This window comes from Arachis ipaensis, chromosome B9 (genome assembly GCF_059453495.1).
Source record: "Arachis ipaensis isolate K30076 ecotype BB chromosome B9, ASM5945349v1, whole genome shotgun sequence".
Taxonomy (NCBI): domain Eukaryota; kingdom Viridiplantae; phylum Streptophyta; class Magnoliopsida; order Fabales; family Fabaceae; genus Arachis; species Arachis ipaensis.
In genome coordinates, this window is record NC_142444.1 from 1,992,088 (window position 1) to 2,014,402 (window position 22,315).

Sequence of the window (22,315 nt, forward strand, 5' to 3'; positions counted from 1 at the left end):
CTTCCCATCACCATAGGAACGAGCAGCCAAAAGAAGACAATTCTATCTGAATTCGTAGTCCTAAAAGACTCCACAGCCTATAACGTGATTCTCGGAAGGAAAACAATCAACGACTTCTCTGCAGTTATCTTTACCAAATACCTCCTTATGAAATTCAGAACCGACGACGGCTCCGTCGGCACCATCCACGGAGACCGAGAAGTCGCAGCCGAATGCGACAACACCAGCCTAGCCCTAAGGAAGAAATCACGAGATGCGGCCGGTGTATTCCTAGCCGATCTGGATGCCCGACAAGATGGCCAACCCAGGCCGGAACCAGAAGGGGATATGGAAAAATTACAAATAGGGCCAACCAAGGATGAGTACACCTTCATTAACAGGAACCTCCCATACGACCTCAAAGAGGAGCTCTCCCAACTCCTGAAACAAAATAGGGACCTGTTTGCATTCACACCGGCCGACATGCCGGGAATAAGCCCCGACCTAATGTCTCACCGTCTAGCCGTGGATCCCAAAGCTAAACCAATAGCACAAAGAAGAAGAAAAATGTCACCAGTCCGAGCCACCGAGGTCAAAAAACAAGTTAAAGCCCTACTCGAGGCCAACTTTATCCGAGAACTCCCCTACACGACTTGGCTAGCCAACGTCGTACTGGTGAAAAAATCTAATGGGAAGTGGCGAATGTGCGTCGACTACACGGACCTCAACAAAGCTTGCCCGAAAGACGCCTTCCCCCTACCAAACATCGACGGATTGGTAGACGCCACATCCGGTCACCGATACCTCAGCTTCATGGACGCATACTCCGGATACAATCAGATTCCGATGCACCGACCAGACGAAGAGAAAACAGCGTTCGTCACCCCAGACGGGACGTACTGCTACACAGTAATGCCCTTCGGCCTAAAAAACGCTGGAGCAACCTACCAAAGACTGGTTAACAAGATATTCCGAGACTTATCCGGTAACAAATTAGAAGTTTACATAGACGACATGCTCGCCAAGACCGAATCCGGCGAACAACTAACCGGCGACATCAAAGTCATAATGAACACCCTACGAAAACACCAAATGCGACTCAACCCGGCAAAATGTGCCTTCGGAATGGAGGCAGGGAAGTTCCTCGGCTTCATGATTATGCAACGCGGAGTTGAAGCAAACCCAGAAAAATGTCGCGCCATCCTCGAGATGACGAGCCCCAAAAACCTCAAAGACATCCAAAGGCTTACCGGCCGACTAACGGCGTTGTCACGCTTTCTCGGGGCTTCAGCCCAAAAAGCGACCCCCTTCTTCAAACTAATGAAAAAAGAAGCCCCCTTCAAGTGGGAGACGGAATGTGAAGAAGCATTCCAACACTTCAAGAAGGTCCTAGCGGAACCACCAATCCTCGCCAAACCCCAGACGGGGGAAACACTTTACCTATACCTCTCCATAACGGAAGAGGCACTCGCAGCAGCACTCGTCCGTGAAAACGAAAAAAAGGAACAAAAACCCATATACTTCATAAGCAAAGTCCTACAGGACGCGGAAGCCCGCTACTCACGCTTAGAAAAGCTAGCTTTCACACTCCTTACAGCCTCCCGACGCCTACGACAATACTTCCAAGCTCACCCCGTAACGGTTCGAACCGACCAAGCGGTCAAACAGGTGTTGCAGAAACCCGACCTAGCCGGAAGAATGCTAGCGTGGTCCATCGAACTATCTCAATTCCAGATCAAATTCGAACCCCGGAATGCAATCAAAGCACAAGCTATGGCCGACTTCATCGCCGAGATGACCCCGGGAAAGCTCACCCCCGATTCATGGAAACTACATGTCGACGGCTCATCAAACTCCACCTTCGGAGGCGCCGGAGTCATACTCAAAAATCAAAACGGAATCACGATCGAACAATCGGTACGATACGAATTCCCGGTATCAAACAACCAAGCAGAATACGAGGCCCTCTTGGCAGGCCTTTCATTAGCCCATGAAGTCGGAGCAAAGGTCCTAGAAGTGAATACCGATTCACAAGTAGTCAGCTCCCAAATTAACGGAGACTACCAGACACGAGACCCCCTACTCCAACAATACCTCGCCAAGGTAAACGAACTAAGAGAAGGGTTCGAACACGTCACCATACGGCACGTCCCTAGGGAACGAAATGCCAGAGCAGATCTACTCTCCAAGCTGGCCAGTACCAAACCCGGACACGGTAACAAATCGTTAATCCAGGAAGTCGTTAAGACACCTTCCGTGACAACAACAAACAACGCTCACCTGACAATCTCGAACCAGGAATCTTGGACCTACCCGATCCTGCAATACCTCCTCGATGGAACACTACCACCAGATCCCAAGGAGGAAAAGCGAATAAAGAGGGAAGCCGCCAACTATACCATTGTCGCAGGACAGCTATACAAACGCGGATTCTCGCAACCACTGCTCAAATGCATCGAACCCGAGAACACGGAGTACATACTCCGTGAAATCCACGAAGGTTGCTGCGGTCACCACGTCGGAGGCAAGACTTTAGCCCAAAAAATCATCAGAGCAGGCTACTTCTGGCCCACGGTCATCCGAGATTCCATGCAAATAGTCAAAAACTGCGACAAATGCCAAAGACACGCCAATATCCACCAAGCCGCACCGCACCAGCTCAGCACCATATCGGCAGAGCGGCCATTCGGCACTTGGGGCATCGACCTCGTCGGACCTTTCCCTATGGCACCTGGCCAACTCAGATACCTCATCGTCGCCATAGACTACTATACTAAATGGATCGAAGCTGAACCCCTGTCCACCATAACGGCAACCCAATGCCGAAAATTCCTCTGGCGTCAGATCATCACCCGATTCGGGATCCCCGAGATCGTCATCTCGGACAACGGAACCCAATTCACTGACAAAAAATTCAGAGAATTTTTAGAGGGGCTGCGTGTATCCCACCGTTTCAGCTCGGTAGAACACCCCCAGACAAACGGACAGGTGGAATCCGCAAACAAAATAATCGTCAAAGGACTTAAAAAGCGGCTCGACGAAGCTAAAGGGCTATAGGCCGACGAACTCGGGTCGGTCCTATGGTCATACCGAACCACACCCCAAACGACAACAGGAGAAACACCTTTCCGACTAACATACGGTGTCGAGGCGGTCATCCCGGTAGAGATCGGAGACCCAAGCCCCAGGAAAACGGTAGGAGGTAACGACGAGGAAGCAGAACGAGACCTCATTGACGAAACAAGAAGTATAACCCATCTCAGAGAGCTAGCCCTTAAGCAAAGAATCAGCCTGAGATACAATCACGGAGTCATCCGGCGAGAATTCGCGGCCAACGACCTCGTTTTACGACGAAACGACATCGGTCCCCCGACACCAGGAGAAGGGAAGCTCACCCCCAACTGGGAAGGACCATACAGAATCAAGGCCGTAATCGGAAAAGGAGCGTACAAACTCGAACGGCTCAGTGGCGACGAAGTCCCGAGAACATGGAACGCCGCCAACTTGCGACGATACTACGCCTAGACCAACCCACAAGGTCGCACCCTTGCCCTCATTTCTGTTTTTGTACTCCTCCTACCAGTTCACAAATTCTAAGTTTTATTTCATCTAAGTTTTAAACTCGGGTACTCTTTCCCGCCACCAACGGAGGGTTTTAACGAGGCCCAACCATCAATAAAAATTCCATTAAAACAGCTATTTATATTTTCCTAAATGTCCCAAAAACGGAACGAAAACACGGCCACAATTGGGAGACTGATCACCCCCCAGGCCCAAAACACGCGGATATCCATGAAAAAACCCGACCAAACGACGGTCCGAGGGAACAAAATAGCCCAAAACGGAATATAAAGAAGGCCCGGACGGCCCAAAAACAATATAACAACGGAACATACAAAAGGCCCGAACGGCCGATAAAGTACCATTAAAACAAAAATAAAGTGTTCCAAAATCAAAATACACGGCCCCCGGCCATCCGAAAATATCCAAAGCACAGTTCAAAAATCCAAAGAGATAAAAGTAAAAGCTACTCGAGGTCAACGATCTGGCCATCGCGAACAGTCTTGAAGGCCCCCGTCACGGACATATCCACACCAGGAGCCAGCACTGAAGCTTGAGCCCTCATCGTTTCCTCGGTAGCCGCAATTGCGTCCTTCGCATCAGCTAGTAACTCCGTCTTCTCCCTTCTCAAGGCAGCAACCTCGGCCTTTAGAGCCTCCGATTCGGCGAGAAGCATGGCAGCCTGAGACCCTACATCAGAAGCCCGCTGCCGTTCCTCTGCCAGCTGAGAAAGAAGCGAAGTTTCAACCTCGGCAAGTCGAAGAATCTCTGACCCGGCCTCCTCAGAAGACTTCACAGCCTTCTCCCTCGCAGCTTCGGCAGCCTCAAGTTCCCCCTTCAACTTGGCTACCTCAGCATGAGAATGACGAAGCTTCTTGTCCAGCAAACCGACCTGAGCCATCACAGGCTCAGCCTTCCGAACAACAACGGCAGACCGGAGGAGGGCACGATACACCGACTTGGCCTGGAACGAAACATCGCAGCCGTCAAAAAACGGCTCCGTTCCAGGCATCAAGTGCTGGTCAATAAACCCCGGAGCATCGAAGCGTCGATCCATCACGCTGGGCACAAGACCTTCATCCTCAAAAGTCTCACTGCTCGGGTCCTCAGGCCTCTTTCTCTTCCGAGAAGCCTCAGCAGCCGTCACCACGACGACTTCAGGAGAGTTCGCAGGGCCAGGGGAAACCTGAGTATCGGCCCGCGCACCCGAGGAAATCACCTCCTGAGAAACTGGCTGCGACTCCACGGCAGGATTAGAAACGGGAGTAGCCGGGGACGACGACCCCTCCTCCTGGGCCATCGCCGCCTTCAGACGCGCCAAGGATGTCAAGCCACCAGCCATCTCAACTGCAAACAATACAAAAAATTCCCAAGTTACAAAAACGGGAAACAAAACATAAAAAACCAAAGAAAAAACAGACACACACCAACATATGACCGACAAGCAATCGGATCACCCATCACATCCCGGGGATTAAGAGGACGCTCTCCAAACAACTGCCACAGAACGAGAGCAATATCCCGCTCCTCCGAGGACAGGAACTCTTTCGAAACCCGAGTAAAAACCGACGGTCCCGCCTTAAAATTCCAGTAAGTGGGGAACCGACGATCACCCTCCAACGTCAACCAAAAGGGATGATGTCCCTCCGAGGGACGAACCTTAAAATAACCACTCTTAAAACCGTGGAAGGAGTCTTCATACAAACCAAAAATCCGACGATGGGGCTGAGCTCGGAAAGACACATACCCCTTTTTATGCTTCCCCTCCTTAGTCGGAAGAGTGCACAAGAAAAGGAAAAGAAAAACGTTTACTGAGGCAGGTAACTCTAAATAATCACAGACGAGCTCAAAAGACCGTATTGCCGCCCAGCTGTTCGGATGTAGCTGGGACGGCGCCACGAAGCACCGATTCAACAACTGCTGAACAAAAGGAGAAAAGGGAAGCCGAACACCAAGTCGGGTGAACATCGCCTCATACACCCACATCCAATCCGGCACGGTCGGGGAGTCGAGATTAGTATAGCAAACCCTCTCGTCAACCCCAGAGAGGGCAAGCTCGTAGTGGCGTTCGGCATCGCCACCCCCACAAACAGCCCCTTCATCACGGAGCCGTTGGAGGTCCGCCTCCGTCATCCGCGACGGTGTCCCCCAAACATCACTGGTGACCCAAGAAAAAAGGTCAGGGACACCCCCGCCGGGGCCACCGGAGCCCTCACACCCTCCATCCGTCGGCGAGCCATACCTAAAATATCGACGAGCACCACCGTCAGCCAAACCTCACGGCAGAAAACGACGGCGGGTAAAAAACCAAAAAGTACCGCCACCGCACACCACCAATTATACGGTGGCACTCGCCCTAACCCTTTCCTAGAAAACCAACAGAACTATCTAAACCACCATACAAACACCACAAAACTACTCTAAAACAGCCTACACTTAGCAAAAACAAAAACAAAATGCTGCAGAAAATAAAGCAGAAGAAAGCAAAAAGTAACAAAAAAGATGCTAACCTGATAAATCGAAGGAAGACAACCCCAAGGAAAGACGCCGCAAAAGAAATCCAACCGAAACCACAGAAAGCGAAAATGGAGAAAGGGAAATGCTGTAACCAGAAAGAGAAGCAATAGAGAAGTAAAAGCGAAACGAGGGAACTAAAGGAGGAAAACCAAAACGGTTTTTGAAAGAAGTACAAAGACGAAAATACCCTTAGGAAAGCAAAACAAAACGCAAGGGCAAAAAAGAAAAAGCACAACCTGCAATAAATACCCCTCGAAAAAAGGTAACGCCTCGAAGAACGCAACAGACGCGACCGATACGGAAGAGTCACGTCAGACCTAAACGGTCAGACGAATCTTCCACAAACACGGAGACCGAGGCACCAACCTCATCTCAAAGAAACCAGACGGGCACCCGAGAAAAATCGAGCCCATGACAAACGTCTCAGCGACAGACCGACCTCGCTCGCTCTCCCGCTGCGGGGGCAACTGTTACGGATCCGACCCACGGATCCCGCATACCCGGTTACCCGGGGACAACCCGCTTCCACACAAAGGCCCAAACACCGGCCCTTCAAAACCTCTAACCCAAATATCTCTCTCTTATCTTAACCAAATAAGATAAGATAAGATATTCACCTATAAATAAGAGGACCCAGGTCCCCCCAGGTATTAACTCATTCCTCACACTTTCTACCTCTTAGATCCATTCTGACTTGAGCGTCGAAGTGTCTTTGCAGGTACCACCCCCATTGCTCCAGTCAAGCGACCCGGCTCCAGCCCTGTCCGCAGGTTCCCGATCCACCCTTCAAACCGTACCGGAGACATTTCGTACATAAACATAATTGGTTTGATTTGCAAATGAGATTCAAAAATTAAACTTGGATTGTATACTAATATGTTTATAATTACTATATAATACCATGTCAAACAATGAGCATAGCATATTCATGAGATATTTTTGAAGGATTAGGCTTAAGTGGTCCCAACATCTCATAAACTCATAATCATGTCCGATTTAGGAATATGCAAATTAAAAATTAGAATTTCGGGTAAGATTTTTGCCGCTACTCCTCTTTATTTTCCTGTCTTTTTTCTTTTTTATTTTTAAATCAAGAGAGAGTGAGAGACAGATAAAGAGAAGAACCAATAGTATAGTAACCGACATTTTAAATGGAATATTTTTTTTAAAAAATTCAATGGGTCATGAGGAGATCGAGGGCAAGTAGGTATGAAAATTATTCAATTATTTTTTGATTAATTGAAATGCTAGTTAGTTAATAAATAATAAAATATAACATGATGAAAGCAATTAATAATAATAATAATAATAATAATAATAATAATAATAATAATAATAATCAATTTTATATATAGAATAAACTACTAAAATAATACTTAAACGTTCATATCGCTAACAAAAATAATCTTACAAATACAAATGACAAATAATTAAATTTTTAAAATTTTTAAAACATGATAAAAATAATAAAAAGAATAATTTATTTTATAACTTTAGATGATTTATGCATTTGATACAATTTTTTATAGAAATATTTGAATAATTATTTAAAAAGTATAGGTAAAAATTGGAACAAAATTTAATTTGATATGTGGACCCTCTTTTTTCAACTCTTTTTTTTAACATTATTATTTAAAAAAAATATCCCAAAAAAATTCGTTTAATGTGAGAAATGTAGAGAAGCACCTCAGAAACAGCTCAGAAGCTAATATCAGAAATTGTAATGTTAACTTGTATTCTAATGCAGTAATTAGACTATTCGTTAATTAGTTTCGCACTATTATATTGTATTAGTTATGCGCTATATAAAAATCTACTTTAATCATTAAAATTCTTATCTATCTGTGTTTCTTGACTTGTTCCTACAAGATTCAATTTTCCATGATGTTACATCCATTGTCACATTCAAGCATGCATTAAAATTTATTGATAGATGAGAAGATCATTGTCATAAAAACTTTGCACTTGTCACTTTGGTTTTTAGTTAGAGTCAATAAGTTTGACATAGATGTTCCAAGATGATCCAATTCAAGGCAATAAACTAAAAAGTAAAATAATTCATTTTAATAATGGTTTATACTTTTATTCATACAATAATGCAAGTACACAAGTAAACTTATAAATATGTGAGAATGAATACGGTTCTATATATATCAAAGTACATCATCTGAATCTACCCTTGCAACAACAAATTTTCATGAGAACTGTGTCACTTTTAATATAAAAAAATAAATAAAAAAAAAAGGTTTGATTTGTGGCTCGTGTGAGGCATTGTTTGATGTACATTTTTGTACTATTTGTGACTCGAATTTGATCGAATCATTGAATCCAGTGGGAGAAACATGGCCTCAACAACACCACAAGGGGTGCTTCTTTTGCCATTTTAAGATCATATTCATCAATTTATATATATAAACTTATGTGGCATTTAATTTATACATTTAACTTATTAAATTATACAAATGACATACAGAATAAGTAAAGATAATGAATTAAAATAATGTTAATATTATTTTTAAAATTAGAGTTATTGTTAATTATTTTGAGTTCGTTAAAAGTTTATATTAATTAATAGCTGAATTAATGTGAAAGCAAATAGGAATTAATAGGTTAAGTATTTCAGTTAACTGTAATAAGAAAATACAAGTTTTTTATTATTTAGAATAATAAATTTCATTGTTATTATTAGTCTCATATTGCCTAATTTATTTAGGTTTTTTTTTTCCCTACTAGTATAATAATTATGTACCCATTTGTTTATGCAGTAAAGTTGACTTAAATATGAATTAAATTTTCTGCTTAATTTTTCTCATATTGCAGTTAGTATGTACATCATTTATTTACTACTCATTTAAAATTATATGTAAAAAAAATTAATAATTAATTAAATTTTATTTTTGATAATATCATTTTTTACATGATTTTTTTTATTATATTTTGTATGAATTTATAAAAACAACGAATACCATTTGTTACTGTGGGTAACCGAAGATTAATGGGTTGGACTCGTTAAGCTGGCCCAGTCAGGGGTGTCTGCGGATCGGATCGGATTGGATATGGCCAAAATTTCGATCCGATCCGCATTAAAATCATCGGATCGGATCGGATCCAATATCCGCAGTTTTTAAGGTTGGATCCGATCCGCACATTTGCGGATCGGATCGGAACGGATATCGGATATATCCGCAAAACACAAAAATATTTTTAAAAGCTTATTTTTATTAAAAAAATATCAATAAAATTTATTTTTTCTATTCTTTTAAATATGTTTACTCTTAAAATAATATTAAACATACTTTTCTTGAATAATAAATTAAAATAATTTAACATATATGATAATTATTAGTTAAAATAAAACATAAAAAGAATATTTTACTTATTTATTTCTTTATTTTTGCGGATACGCGGATATGCGGATCGGATGCGGATACCAACACAATTTAAAACCGCCATTATGCACGTGAACCAGGCAAAGTAGGTGTATAGCGGCGGTTTAGCAACCGCCGCACAATTTGAAATTATAGTTACCGTTAGACATTTACGGCGGTTTGGAACCGCCGCTAAAATGTCGGCATTAATCTTTACCATGAATTTCGCGGCGGTTTAAACCGCCGCAAAAACGCCATAATTTTTTTTTAAAATTAACCAACTTTATATATAAACTCCTATTATATATACAACTATTATAATCTACAACTCAGTAAAATACAAAAATTGACCAAAATATGATTACCATTGCATTTCAAAATATAATATGTATTTAATAAGTCTTACATAATCATAAATCTATAACAATGAGTGTTTAACACCTATATTTACATATCAAAGTAAATTCAAATAACGCAATCCTAATATTAAATTAGAAAAGAATTCTGCTACTAATATTTAACTAAGCTAAAAGCCTAAAATAAAGAGCTACTTTGATAATAAAAGTCTTGAGTCACTTCAATCATAAAATTCTAGAGCTACTTCATGGAATAGTAGAAGATGGCCTTGTCTCTATTGGAGAGTCTGCAACCTATGATTGAAAATAAATAAAATTATGTTAGAATAAAAAGAAAGACCATTGAATAATTTAAGTCTAACATGAAAAGGCATAAGCCATTTGCACAAATTAAGAAAATGAACAAGAATAACTAAATCATTATTTTACTAAATCATGCACAATGAAAGATTCAGGAAAAAAAATCCATATATAATATTTACCCCATTATTCGTAGCTGTAGGAAAGTCATGTGGCACTTTTCCACCCATACAATGATTAATGAAATATGTCACCTGAGCTTGTAATAAAGAAATTGTTGCTTTATTCTCTTGTAATTCTACTTCCATACAACGAACTTTAGCCATATCAAAGTCATGATTGCATGAAGAAGATACCCCTCCGAAACTATTAGAAGATTTCATGACTTGGGATGGACAAACACCAAATCCTACACCTCTAACACGACCCGGGTGTTCTTTTCCAAATAACTTGACATATGCATCATCAGTAGAACTCTCATTAGCTTGAAGCAAAGTTAATTGTTCCTATGATAAGAATTTGAGAAATGCATCATCATTAGAATAATCTCCATTCTCATTAACAAACAAAGTCAAAATAAAGTGAAAATACTTACACTTTTCTCTCTAGCCTCATCATTAACAAAAGATCCATCCTTCTTCTTATGACTAATTGGATACATTTCAGCTCTAGTAAAAACTCTCTTGTTAGCAGTTTCCTATCAATTCGATAAATGGAAATTCAATTTCAACGCATGTAAAAATTAAATAACATATCATTATCCTGATAAGGACTCAAATCACAAACCAACTCGTGTTTCTTCCTAGCAATCGTCTTGGATCCGAGTGTATGAGGAATTGTTTGTTTTTCTCGATTACTTGCATTTTTCTCACACATATCCTAAACATGCAAATTCAATTAGTAACTTGTCAATATAAGATGAAATATAGAATGTGTGCTCATACAATTACCTGAGTTTTGGACCTTAATCTATAATCAATAAAAGTTGCCCATTGCTCCAAGCTGACTCCAAATCCTTTTGGTAACGCTGCTATATTTTGCTCTCTAGTAAGATTCCACTTATAATTGTCATTAAACAATTTGCATCTATCATCTTTCCACTTCCTGCCGAGATTTTGTAGTATGTACTTTTTTTGCTGTCCATCATCAACTTTAAAGAATCTCTACATAGTATAATCATAAAAATAATTAACCTGAATAATTGTAACATAGACTTACATGTAAAATTATTAATAACTAAAACTGGAACATAATTCACAAAAATGTTCTCATCCTTATGCTATGCACAACATGTAATTTACAACTAAAATAATAGTATAAAATGGCCATAAGAGGCATGCAGCATAAGAAAATAATTATGGCACCAAGGAATGCTGAGAAGTATAGACCAAAAATCAATCACCCATGTACAATACATATTTATAAGTGTGAGCTAGGTAATATTAGACAACTCAAAAAAAAATTAGCGCTTCTTTGATTTGCAATTTTATTTTCAGTTTTTACTTTTAGTTCTTCTTTTTCCAAAATTTTATAAATGAAAAATTAAAATTTAATTAGAAATGACAAATTAAAATTTAATTAGATAACAAATTACAAATGGACCTGCTTAATGCTAAACTAATATGGATAAACCTCATGTTCAAATATTTCCAATAAAGTCATTATCCAGAGTTTTTAATTAGAATCTTGGTAATCATAAAACTTGATACTAATCCCTGAAATGTTTAACAGCAACATAAATGACAAAAAAAAATTATTATAGGAAAAAAATGTCAATACGATAGGTTAGGTCATGTGATATTATATCCAGCCTTAATTAATTTTAACTCATTTACAGCTTCGTAGAGCATTTTACTTAATTACCTGATCTGAAATCCCACAAAAGACCAAAAAACTTCTAAAAATCTAAACAGGAATATTTTTTCCTATGAAGTCTAAACAAACTTTTAAATGTTAGTCAAAATAAAAGATACCGATTTAAATATAAATATTAGAACACCTCATTGGAGACACTAAAGTCTAACATTATGCATAAACAGTATAACTCTTTTTACTTTTATCTTTTACATAATTTTACATTTTTCCATATCTTATTTGCTCCTATTAGAGTGCACCAATGTCAATCAAACTTAAGAGGTTCTTTTTAGTTGTACACAGAATAATTAAACTTGTTTGAATATGTATATATTAAAATACTATTTTACTAATTAGAAAAAAAAAAGAAGAAAAAATACAGGATAAAGACATTGGTACAAACCTAACTAGTTTTAGATTAGGAGACATTTAGTGACTTGGCCAGCTATATTATTTTCATTAATAAATAACAGCTAAAATTGTCCTTGGATGACACAATACCAGAACATAGGAGTGCATGTATTGAAGATAATTAAATTATTATTACTTAATTAAAAAAAAGAACCTGAATAATATCTCTATAAGCTCCATTTTTGTATGGCTCTGTTGGAACCAAAGGCCATTTCTCATAACTTATAGGAAAGTTCTTGAAATTCCCAGCAACAGCTCCCAAAAACAAGCCTAAAAGTCCACCAGATTCACCAATCGGTTGGCCATGCTCATTCCAATGCACTATAATTCTAGTCTCACGAGACAGCACCCACACATCTTTCAACCTTAAGTGACCTTCCTTAATCACTCCGTTTGCATCTATCAAATTATTCAAGTCGTATACCATAGATTATTATACTTTCTTCCTTGTAGAAATTTAAATATACAGTGCTATAATTGAACTAAATTTAATAACATACCTTCCAAATCAACTGTCCAGTACTTATTGGACTTTCTTCCTTGTACATCTAACTGAACATTTGAAACTTCTGAACCAGTAGATAAAGTAGGTTCAGGCTCTATAGATTCAGATGACTCATTTTGATCAACGGGTGGTGAATCATTAAACTCATGAGTAGATGTATTCTCACGTGAAGAAACAGTCTTTCTCTTAGTCATTTCTACAATGTATCAAGAGATATTAAGATTAATATATCAATAACATAATGAAACTGAAATAATAGTACTTGATTTAATCAACTAACAACCAAAGAAACAAAAAACTACTACATCAAACTATCCTGTATATGTAATAAAACATAAAATTATGAAAGAAAACAATACATAACACTCTATGACTTGCAACTAAATACTTACATTATTCTAAACTTTCTTCGTCTATAATTGATCTTGCTAATGGTATATGTGAAATGTTATCTGGAAAAAATTGTCCCAAATCTTGTGATGGATAACCCACATTGTCATAAATTATGTCTTCATCCTCATTGCCCATATCATATAAGTCTCTTGGCTTTACTTGAATTGGTATGCTCCAACCTTTTTCTTTCTCATCCTCCACGTAATAAACCATTTGAGCTTCGTTAGCCTTAATATATGGCTCATCATCCTCATGCTCACCGGTATGTATTAATCTACTAAAGTTGATAGAAGTAAAACCTAACTTATCTACTTTCATGGCCCTTGGGTTTGTGGTATTAGCCCATTCACATTTAAACAAGGTTACAAAGAATATACCATCATAATTAAGTTCAATGATGTCGACTAACTTTCCATAATAAGGAACTGCTCCAAACCTCATGTTGGGATCACTATTGCGGGAGTAACTTCTTGTTCCAAATGTCCCAAAAATACCACTGTTTTGAGTTTTTAAACCTTTTTCACGTTCTACAGTCCTAAACTTGTATCCATTGACATTATATGCAGAAAATCTTCTTGCTTGGTCAATCGGCCCTTTGGCAAGACTAAAAAATACCGTTCTCTTAGATTCTTCAATTTTATCAAGATCTCGAACAATCTAAGAAAGCATGACGAATTTTTTATCAACTTCATATGATGGAAATTGAGTTAAAAAATAACTTCAAAGAGGAAGAATTTGACTCACACGGGTAGAGAACCAACTTGCAAACTCTCTATGAACTTTCTTGTCTATCTCTGATGTATTCCTTGTACGACTTCTTAATTGCTTTCGTACAATATTTCTAAACTCCCTATAGATGTCTTAATATTAGGATTAAAGGTCATTAAAAAAATCTGACTTATTTGAATTAGAACATGATGAAATACTCACTGGAGATATTTGTCAACTATGGAGCAATTAGTTAACACATGTCTATGAGCTTGTAACTTCTCGATGGCTGTTAAAGTGAAATATGAGGAAACACCAATTGGTTTACCTACTTCAGGAAACAAAGTATCTAACCAAGGATTTGATTCTTCATGGGTTGGTTCATCATCAACTCTGCGAGGTCGATTCCATCTAGTCTCAATGTTCTCTAAATATCTGGAGCAAAAGGTAAGAATTTCTTCCATTAAGTATCCTTGCGCTATGGATCCTTCTGGTTGTGCTTTGTTACGTACATATGACTTCAAGTGTCCTAAATACCTATCCAGGAATGAAGATTAAATACTATCCAACAAAGTCATAAATAATGATCTAAGCTAATAATTTTACCTCTCAATAGGGTACATCCATCTATAATGGGTAGGGCCTCCAAGTTTAGCTTCTTCTACAAGGTGCACCATCAAGTGAACCATAACTGTGAAGAATGAAGGAGGGAATAATATTTCCATGTGGCATAATGTGAGGATAATTTGATCTTGCAACTTTTCCAAATAGGGGGCACTTAACGCTTTACCACATAATTGTCTAAAGAATGAACACATCTCAATAAGCACTGCAGAGACCTCATCAGGCAGACCTGTTCGCATGGCTAACGGTAATAATTGCTCCATAAGTATATGACAATCATGACTTTTTAGCATCCCACTCAACTTAAGAGACTCTAGGTCAATGCACCTTGATATGTTGCTTGCATAACCATCAGGAACAGTGACGTTTTTCAAAGTTGTCAAGAATCTCTTCTTACCCAATTTGTTCAGAGTATAAATAGCCGGAGGAAACTTTCCATTTTCCCTTGGCCACAGATCAGGCTTGATACCCATTTCTTGAAGGTCTCTTCGAGCATTTATGTGATCTTTTGACTTCAAACTATCATTTAACAAAGTATATAGTACGTTGTCACATACATTTTTCTCAATATGCATCATATCGAGATTGTGACGCAGCAAATTAGACTTCCAATATGGCAACTCAAAAAAAATGCTCTTCTTTTTCCATTGTTGAGTACCACCTCCTTCAACAGTTCCACCAGTGCGTAATCTTTTACCACTTCTTCCTATTTCTTCTCTTCGGCCAAAGGTGACATTAATATTCTCAACTTGTGAAAGTATTTCACTGCCAGATAATTTTCTTGGTGGAAGCCTTGTTTCTTGTCTTCCATTAAATTGAACGGTATTTAATCTAAACTTGTGTCTCTGATCCAGAAAGCGACGATGACCCATAAAACAATACTTTTTGCTGTGATTGAGACGATGCGGGATGTTATCGAAGTTGCAAGAAGGGCAAGCAAGTCCTGTGTATGTATTCCACCCAGAAAGAGTTCCTAACCCAGGAAAGTCACTAATTGTCCACAATAAAGCTGCGTGCAACTTAAAGACTTCTTGTGTTAAAGCATCATATGCATCGCAACCCTCAACCCATAACTCCTTTAACTCTTTTATTAGAGGTTGCAAATAAACATCTATGTTGTTTCCTGGCATTTTCTTGCCAGGAATGATCATTGAAATTATGAATGATGTCGATTTCATACACGTCCATGGAGGAGTATTATACGGAATGAGAATGACAGGCCAAATACTATGATTCGCACTCAACGTTCCATGTGGATTGAAGCCATCGGTAGCTAATGCAAGACGCACATTTCGTGGATCGGATGCAAAGTTGGAGTGCTCCAAATCAAACCTTTTCCAGGCCTCAGAGTCTCTTGGATGTCTCATTGCGTTATCCTTATTCTCAGTTGTAGCATGCCATCGCATATCAGCAGCAGTCTTTGACGAGTAGAACAATCTTTTCAATCGAGATTTTAAAGGAAAGTAACGAAGAACTTTTGCCGGATGCTTCTTCTTTTTGTTACCAATAACACTCGATGGCTCAGCTGGACCTTTTTTCTTATATGTCTTCCATCTAGACCTATTACAGACCTTACATGTCTCCCTGTTCTCATCTTCGCCCCAATACAACATACAATTGTTTGGGCAAGCATGTATCTTCGTGCAATCCAAACTGAGTTTAGAAATGATCTTTTTTGCCTCATAAAAAGAACTTGGAATTCTCGCGTATTGGAATGCGTCACTCAAAAGTTCTAAAATCATCTTCATAGACTTGTCGGTCATTCCACAGAGGGACTTGATATGGAACAACTTCAATAGAAAAGATAACTTTGAGTATCTTGTACACCCTTCATATAACGGCTCTTCTCCATCCTTAATTAGCTCGCTAAACCCTTTCGCTTCAAGAGTTTCATGAGATTCACTAGGCATCGATCCTTGAGCAACACCATCAATGACTTCATCTGCTATTACGGGTGAACCATTTCTGATGTTCCCACCAACTCCTAGACCTTCACTAATCAAGTTTCGAATTGAATCAACCTCGACCATAGGATGCTGCTCGTCGGCCATAGAATTTTGTTGTACATCTGAAAAAATACTACTTGAAACGTTGCTAGTTTCTCCTATCGAGCGCTCTCCATGATAAAACCAAAATGTATATCCTATTGGAAATTGTGTACAAATCAAATGATCATACACCTCGTCCCTTGTTAGCCACTTCTTAAAAGCACATGCATTACATGGACATATGATTGTTCCATCGGCAGAATGATGTGCAAAAGCAAACTCAATAAATCTTGAGACACCTTGTGCATACTCAAGAGAATTTCGTGGTCTCTTAATCCACGATTTATCCAGAACTTCCATAGCTTTAAAGTAAATTGTTCTGGTTTAAAGCCATGTGCACTATTTAGTAACAACTATGTAAATATATATTTTTCTAAAAATACTAATCTACCAACCATAGGAAAAGAGATGTTACTTACTTGTTTTTCAAAAAAAATCAGCAGATAAGTAAGATGGAATAGGTAGGTATGTTACTTCCAAAGAAAACAGCCTTCACTGCGAAAGAAAAATAAAAAAAAATAAGAATTAGAATTAGACTCAGAAAAATGAATTAACATGGATGAAAGATAGTAGCTATGTAGATTGGCAAAACCCACAAGAGGTTGGATTGTTATCCTCCCAAACGCACATAGAAAATACAATTCCAAAAACCAGCTCAAATCATATGAGAAACATGAGAAAATGAGACACATGCAGTGGAGGAGACAGTGAAGAAGGAAACTAAAGAAGCAGCGAAAATCAATGAAGAAGAGACGGCAAAAGAAGATGCGATACCTTTAAATAAAACAAAAGAAAGTAACAAAAGCAGTGAAGCAGTGAAAGTAGGAGAAGAACAATTTGAAGAAGAAGTTGGTGTTGCTGTGGCTGAAGAGAAGGTAATTGAGATTGATGCAACCGTAACAGATTATCATCATCATCACGCAACAGATGTTGCTACCACTCACATTCATTAGAACAGCAAGTCATCACGTAAGTTTCAATTATTATTTGTTTTTCTTATCAAGTGTGTTGTGTACTCTGCGTTCGTTGTTGATTTATATTTGTGGACTGACCTTGTCAGATCAAACTAAAATCACAATGTAAATTGTAACCGGGAAGCCATCGTTCATGTCAATGCAAAACTATATGCAAATTTAAATAATACTAATATGCAAACAGTGTAAGCAAATTGATTTTACATTAAAGATTGGTGTAAATTAAATACAGGTTATTCTTCTTTTTATAAATACTTTATACAAACATGTAATGATAGATGAGATTCCTTATTATACCATGTGTCAGCTGAATACCCTATTCACGTTCACGTTATATCTTTGTTTCTCAATTAAGTACCACTCGTCTTCAATTTAATAATAATAAAATAATAAGTGAATGAATCTTAAAAATAAAAAATACTATTTCTCTTTTATTTCTAGTATTCTCTAGCTAAATCTTTAATTTTTTCCTAACAAATATAATAATAAATAAAAAAAAATTTAACTAATATATACTTTAAAAACACTTGATAAAATTACTAATTAAAATAGTTTATAAAAACAAAAAACAACAGAGTAATCCCCGTCACCAACCAATTTTGATGAGTATGTCTCCATTAAACTTAGTAGTTAGCATAATACTAATTGTTTTAGTCATATTTGAGATGTAAAGTTGAATGGTCTATGCTTCAATAGACTAATGCTTATTGTTCTCTGCATGGAGTCTCTGCATCATATGATCTATTGAAGCATATAGTAAAATGTCAATAAAAAAAGTGCAGAACAGAAAGATGGAATAGAAGTAGTGGATAGGAAATCAGCTGTTTTAAGTTTATGTAAAGAACTAATTTCATCCATCTTATTTGTAATCCAAGAAGAGCATGTAAAGTAATAATAAAAAAATCAGGTTAACTTATTCTTTAGCCTGCACTAATGTCCAATTCCTTCTCTTGGGTTGTTTTAGTTGTCAATTAGTTTAAATCCTGAAATCTTTCCTAAGACTTTTTTTGGTTTCAACTGAAGACAGCAGCAGATGCATGTGACATCAACAAAAAATAGAATAGTAATGTAACAATATAGTAATGTAACAATAACACTATATGTTAGAATAAAAACAAAGACCATTAAATAATTTAAGTATAACATTAATAGGCAAATCAAAGAACTGAGTTCAAATTGAGTGTTCCAAACACTAGCTTTTTAAGAAAAATAAGTTTTAATTAATTTTATATACTCATCTAACTTTTCATTTACTCAATTGTTGTACCATTTCAAGAGATTTATATTCATCAAATTTAGCTACTTGAGACTTGAAAATATAAAATGAATATTTTCATCAACTAATCTAAACTAGTTACTAGTTCCTCACATCTTACAGGTTTCCCATTGCCATCAGTAGCAGTAAATGGTTCCGAATCCAAACAACTAACACCAACAGCCACCTTATGACTCAAATAGCTTTTACTACTAAACTAACAAATAACTGTATAATGAAGCAAACATATTGCACATCTAAATGTGTGTGCATGTGTTCTGTCTCTAATTAAAAAAAAGCATCTAAAGTAATAGAAAAAATACAAAACTAAGAACCAAATCACAAGAACCACTTCTTTAAATCTTGCATCCTTTTATTCACAAAGTGATGCTTAATTCAATTGTCACTTGTCACCAATTTTCCGTCCAAACTAGTATTAGACTAATTAATGGTTACTGTGGGTCAGGCAAATTAAACAAGTATTACAAAAATTAAAGCAGGGACAACCAAAATTAATCACTTTAAAGTATGGGCCTTCAATTAAATCAAATTACTAATTGATGAGTCATGTGGACTCTCTTTAAAGACTATCACTGTACAAAGTCACACAATGATTTCATTACAAAATTAATTTTATTTGAAGCTACAGCCATGAAGACATGTTCATCTCTTAATACCTTGATCAACACTATTGCTTTGGCTTGCACGTGACTAATGGGCAATTCCATGCTTTTAATTTTTATAGTGTGGACAGAAGCAATAAAAAATAGTATGTTCCACACTCTCATAATTAAATGACTAGAAAGTAGAAACAATTCCAATACTCTTCAACTTTATATCTCACATACCACCATACTTCAAATATAAATAGCAAATATATAGCTTCACCAATCACCATAAACCTAAGCTATAATGCATACCAAGAACAATGTCACACTTAGCAGAAGTAATCTTAGTCCTATTTTTATCATCATCGGTTTCAAGAACATGTGCAGATTCAATTCAACAAAGCTTTGCACGCTGCAAACACGTGAATTCGGACAAATCATTCCCATTTGATGCATCAATATACACCCAAAACAAGATCAATTAGTTCCTTGGCAATTGAAAATAAATCTCCCGTCCCATAAGCCTGTTTTATTATTATTTTTTAACAAGATCAATTGGTTCATTGGCAATTGAAAATACTTGCTATTGGTTTATTATTTGTTATGAAATGAATAGACTAAAATAATAAATTCTTATGGTCCTGTAACATTGCTCAAAAAATATTTTAGGATGCATATGGATATAGTCTTTGATACAGAGGAAGTGGCAAAAGATATACAAACTCGTTTGATTTGGTTATGGAGATAGGGAAAGAGACACAGCTTTTCTGTCCTAGAGGTAGGAAGACCAGTAGGGTGTGTTTACTTTAGTGAATTTCTTAGCTACTTAGTTCACACTAGGGATTTTAGTTATGTTAATGGCAAGTTCTTAATACAATTTTTGGGTTAGAAATTGAATTGAAGTTTGTTAATTGGTAATCATCTTATAGAGCAGATATATAAGATTTTGTTCATCAGTTACATACATAATAAATAAACTTATGAGAAACAAAACTGGAAGCCAGAGAACTCTTATTCATTTTCAGCGTTGAAGCAATAAGCACAAGTTATAAGCAGAAAGCAAGATGTGTCCAGCTATCTATGCAGGGGAATACTTTTCATTGCTTCTACGTACTCTATAATGTGTGCTAGCTTTCTCTATAATGTGTGCTAACTTTTACTCACAATATTCATCAACAAAATTGGACAAATCTTAAAATACTAATAATTATTACCTGTGCCAAAGTTGGTCTTGACTTAATCTGGCTCCCTTTGCTAAGAATATAGACCAGAAAGGATAACCATTTCAGCTAAAAATCTGCCAAACCCAGTTAATCAAAGAAATCAAATACTTCACTATATTTTCATGGGAATGAAATCTTAATAATATATTCACCAAATCTTTCACAGACATCATTGCATTATAATTAGCTTTTGATGTAAATTAGTAATAGACAATAACAACTACTATCAAGACTTTCAGACAACAATCACAAGTTCACAACATGAGGCATAAAAAAAAGACATATACATGGACAAAATCCTTCTGAACCTGTTGAAAAGGAGATGAAAAGAAAAAAAAACAGTATAAAAAAGTCTTATAATATCTATAAGACCTTCAAATTTGGCTTCTTTTTCTTGTTGATTTGTCAAGCTAAGTATAGTTCCAGTTCCAACATAATGGCATGCAACAAGATCAGATTTAATCTTCAAAGATTTTATGAAACTTCTACACTTACCAACAAAAACTGATGTTGAAATTTTTAAAGTTTTGTATTTTCATGTACTTTACTCATTATATTCTAGGAATTCTTGAAAATGTTTTCTGCAGAATTCTTATCTTGACGTAAAGGTACATCCAAATTGGCCAATACCAGAACTCAATGAGGACCAAGTGCTCATCAAAGTTGTGGCTGCATCCCTTAATCCAGTTGAAAATAAAAGAATTACCGACTTCTATAAAGACATTAACAACCTTCCTGATCCTTTTTTTCTCTGTACATACTACTCTATATTCTCTTGTTGATTAAAACTATATTCACCTCCATCGAAATTAGATGATATTATACATAACACTTTCTAAAATTATACATTAAATTATCTATCGAAAACTGTTTATAAGAAAAATAGAGAGGGAAGAAAATCCTAATAGAGAGAGAGACAGAGTGACCTTAAATTGAAGAAATTTGCGCTTCCAGAAGAGAAATTTGTGCGCTCAGAGTAACGAACAAGAAGGAGAAATAACTAGAGAATCTGATAATGGGTTATTAGTGATTATTAAGTAGAAGAAGCATAAAATTGAATCAGAAAAGAACAAAGAAAAGCACAATTAGCTTACCAGGGACTGGAACAAATGCGTATAGTTTTGCTAAGCCATGATTCATTGCAGATTTTTGCTCTGCACGAAGAGTTTTTGTTCACTGCAATTGGGGTTCTGGGCGTAGAGCTAGGTTTTGGAAGAATGAAAAATTTAGTAATGGCGGATAGTAGTGGGTAGTGGAGCTAGCGAAAAGTGCGAATGAAAGAGGAATTAGGCGGTTTAAGCAAATAATGGCGCGAATTCCATAAACCGCCGTGGAGAGAACATGATGGCCGCCGCCGGGCGTTTGCTTCAGAGGCGGTTGCGTGATACTGCTGCTATGTGAAATTGGGGATTGCAGCGACGGCGGTTCTATTGGACCGCTTCCCCAAAATAGCCGCTGGAATTAGGTTTTGTTGTAGTGAATTAAAATAATGTTAATATTATTTTTAAAATTAGAGTTATTGTTAATTATTTTGAGTTCGTTAAAAGTTTATATTAATTAATAGCTGAATTAATGTGAAAGCAAATAGGAATTAATAGGTTAAGTATTTCAGTTAACTGTAATAAGAAAAT

At 37.4% G+C, this 22,315-nt stretch overlaps 2 protein-coding genes across 3 annotated transcripts; both read right to left on the minus strand.

The window, feature by feature from the left end:
* Window positions 1-9,771: 9,771 nt before the first annotated feature.
* Window positions 9,772-22,152, minus strand: LOC107648844 (uncharacterized). Of its 2 annotated transcripts, XM_088499932.1 has the most exons (11): window positions 21,779-22,152; window positions 21,611-21,693; window positions 20,676-20,758; window positions 17,044-17,119; window positions 12,847-13,047; window positions 12,501-12,745; window positions 11,032-11,244; window positions 10,868-10,960; window positions 10,677-10,778; window positions 10,264-10,587; window positions 9,772-10,075 (listed from the first exon to the last, which is right to left on the minus strand). In XM_088499932.1, exons 5-11 carry the CDS (start codon window positions 13,043-13,045, stop codon window positions 10,028-10,030), a joined length of 1,224 nt encoding a protein of 407 aa, XP_088356058.1. In that variant the 5' UTR covers window positions 13,046-13,047; window positions 17,044-17,119; window positions 20,676-20,758; window positions 21,611-21,693; window positions 21,779-22,152; the 3' UTR covers window positions 9,772-10,027. The 2 variants fall into 2 exon arrangements, with proteins under 2 accessions (XP_088356058.1, XP_088356059.1); XM_088499933.1 differs by lacking the exon at window positions 21,611-21,693.
* On the minus strand, window positions 13,076-17,006 carry LOC107619335 (uncharacterized). The gene is made up of 4 exons (XM_088499931.1): window positions 14,559-17,006; window positions 14,175-14,489; window positions 13,989-14,094; window positions 13,076-13,901 (listed from the first exon to the last, which is right to left on the minus strand). The coding sequence occupies exons 1-4, from the start codon at window positions 16,922-16,924 to the stop codon at window positions 13,245-13,247; spliced, it is 3,444 nt and encodes a 1,147-aa protein (XP_088356057.1). The 5' UTR covers window positions 16,925-17,006; the 3' UTR covers window positions 13,076-13,244.
* Window positions 22,153-22,315: the final 163 nt, after the last annotated feature.

What these genes read in the sequence shown, in the direction of transcription:
- LOC107619335 (XM_088499931.1), bottom strand. Translation starts at nt 16,924, where the DNA reads ATGGAAGTTCTGGATAAATCGTGGATTAAGAGACCACGAAATTCTCTT. An exon ending in TGGATGTACCCTATTGAGAG is followed by an intron (nt 14,490 to 14,558) that starts GTAAAATTATTA and finishes ATTCCTGGATAG; the next exon opens with GTATTTAGGACACTTGAAGT. An exon ending in CAAGTTGGTTCTCTACCCGT is followed by an intron (nt 13,902 to 13,988) that starts GTGAGTCAAATT and finishes ATGCTTTCTTAG; the next exon opens with ATTGTTCGAGATCTTGATAA.
- LOC107648844 (XM_088499933.1), bottom strand. Translation starts at nt 13,045, where the DNA reads ATGACTAAGAGAAAGACTGTTTCTTCACGTGAGAATACATCTACTCAT. An exon ending in ATGAGGCTAGAGAGAAAAGT is followed by an intron (nt 10,588 to 10,676) that starts GTAAGTATTTTC and finishes TTCTTATCATAG; the next exon opens with GAACAATTAACTTTGCTTCA. An exon ending in CTACAGCTACGAATAATGGG is followed by an intron (nt 10,076 to 10,263) that starts GTAAATATTATA and finishes TTTCAATCATAG; the next exon opens with GTTGCAGACTCTCCAATAGA.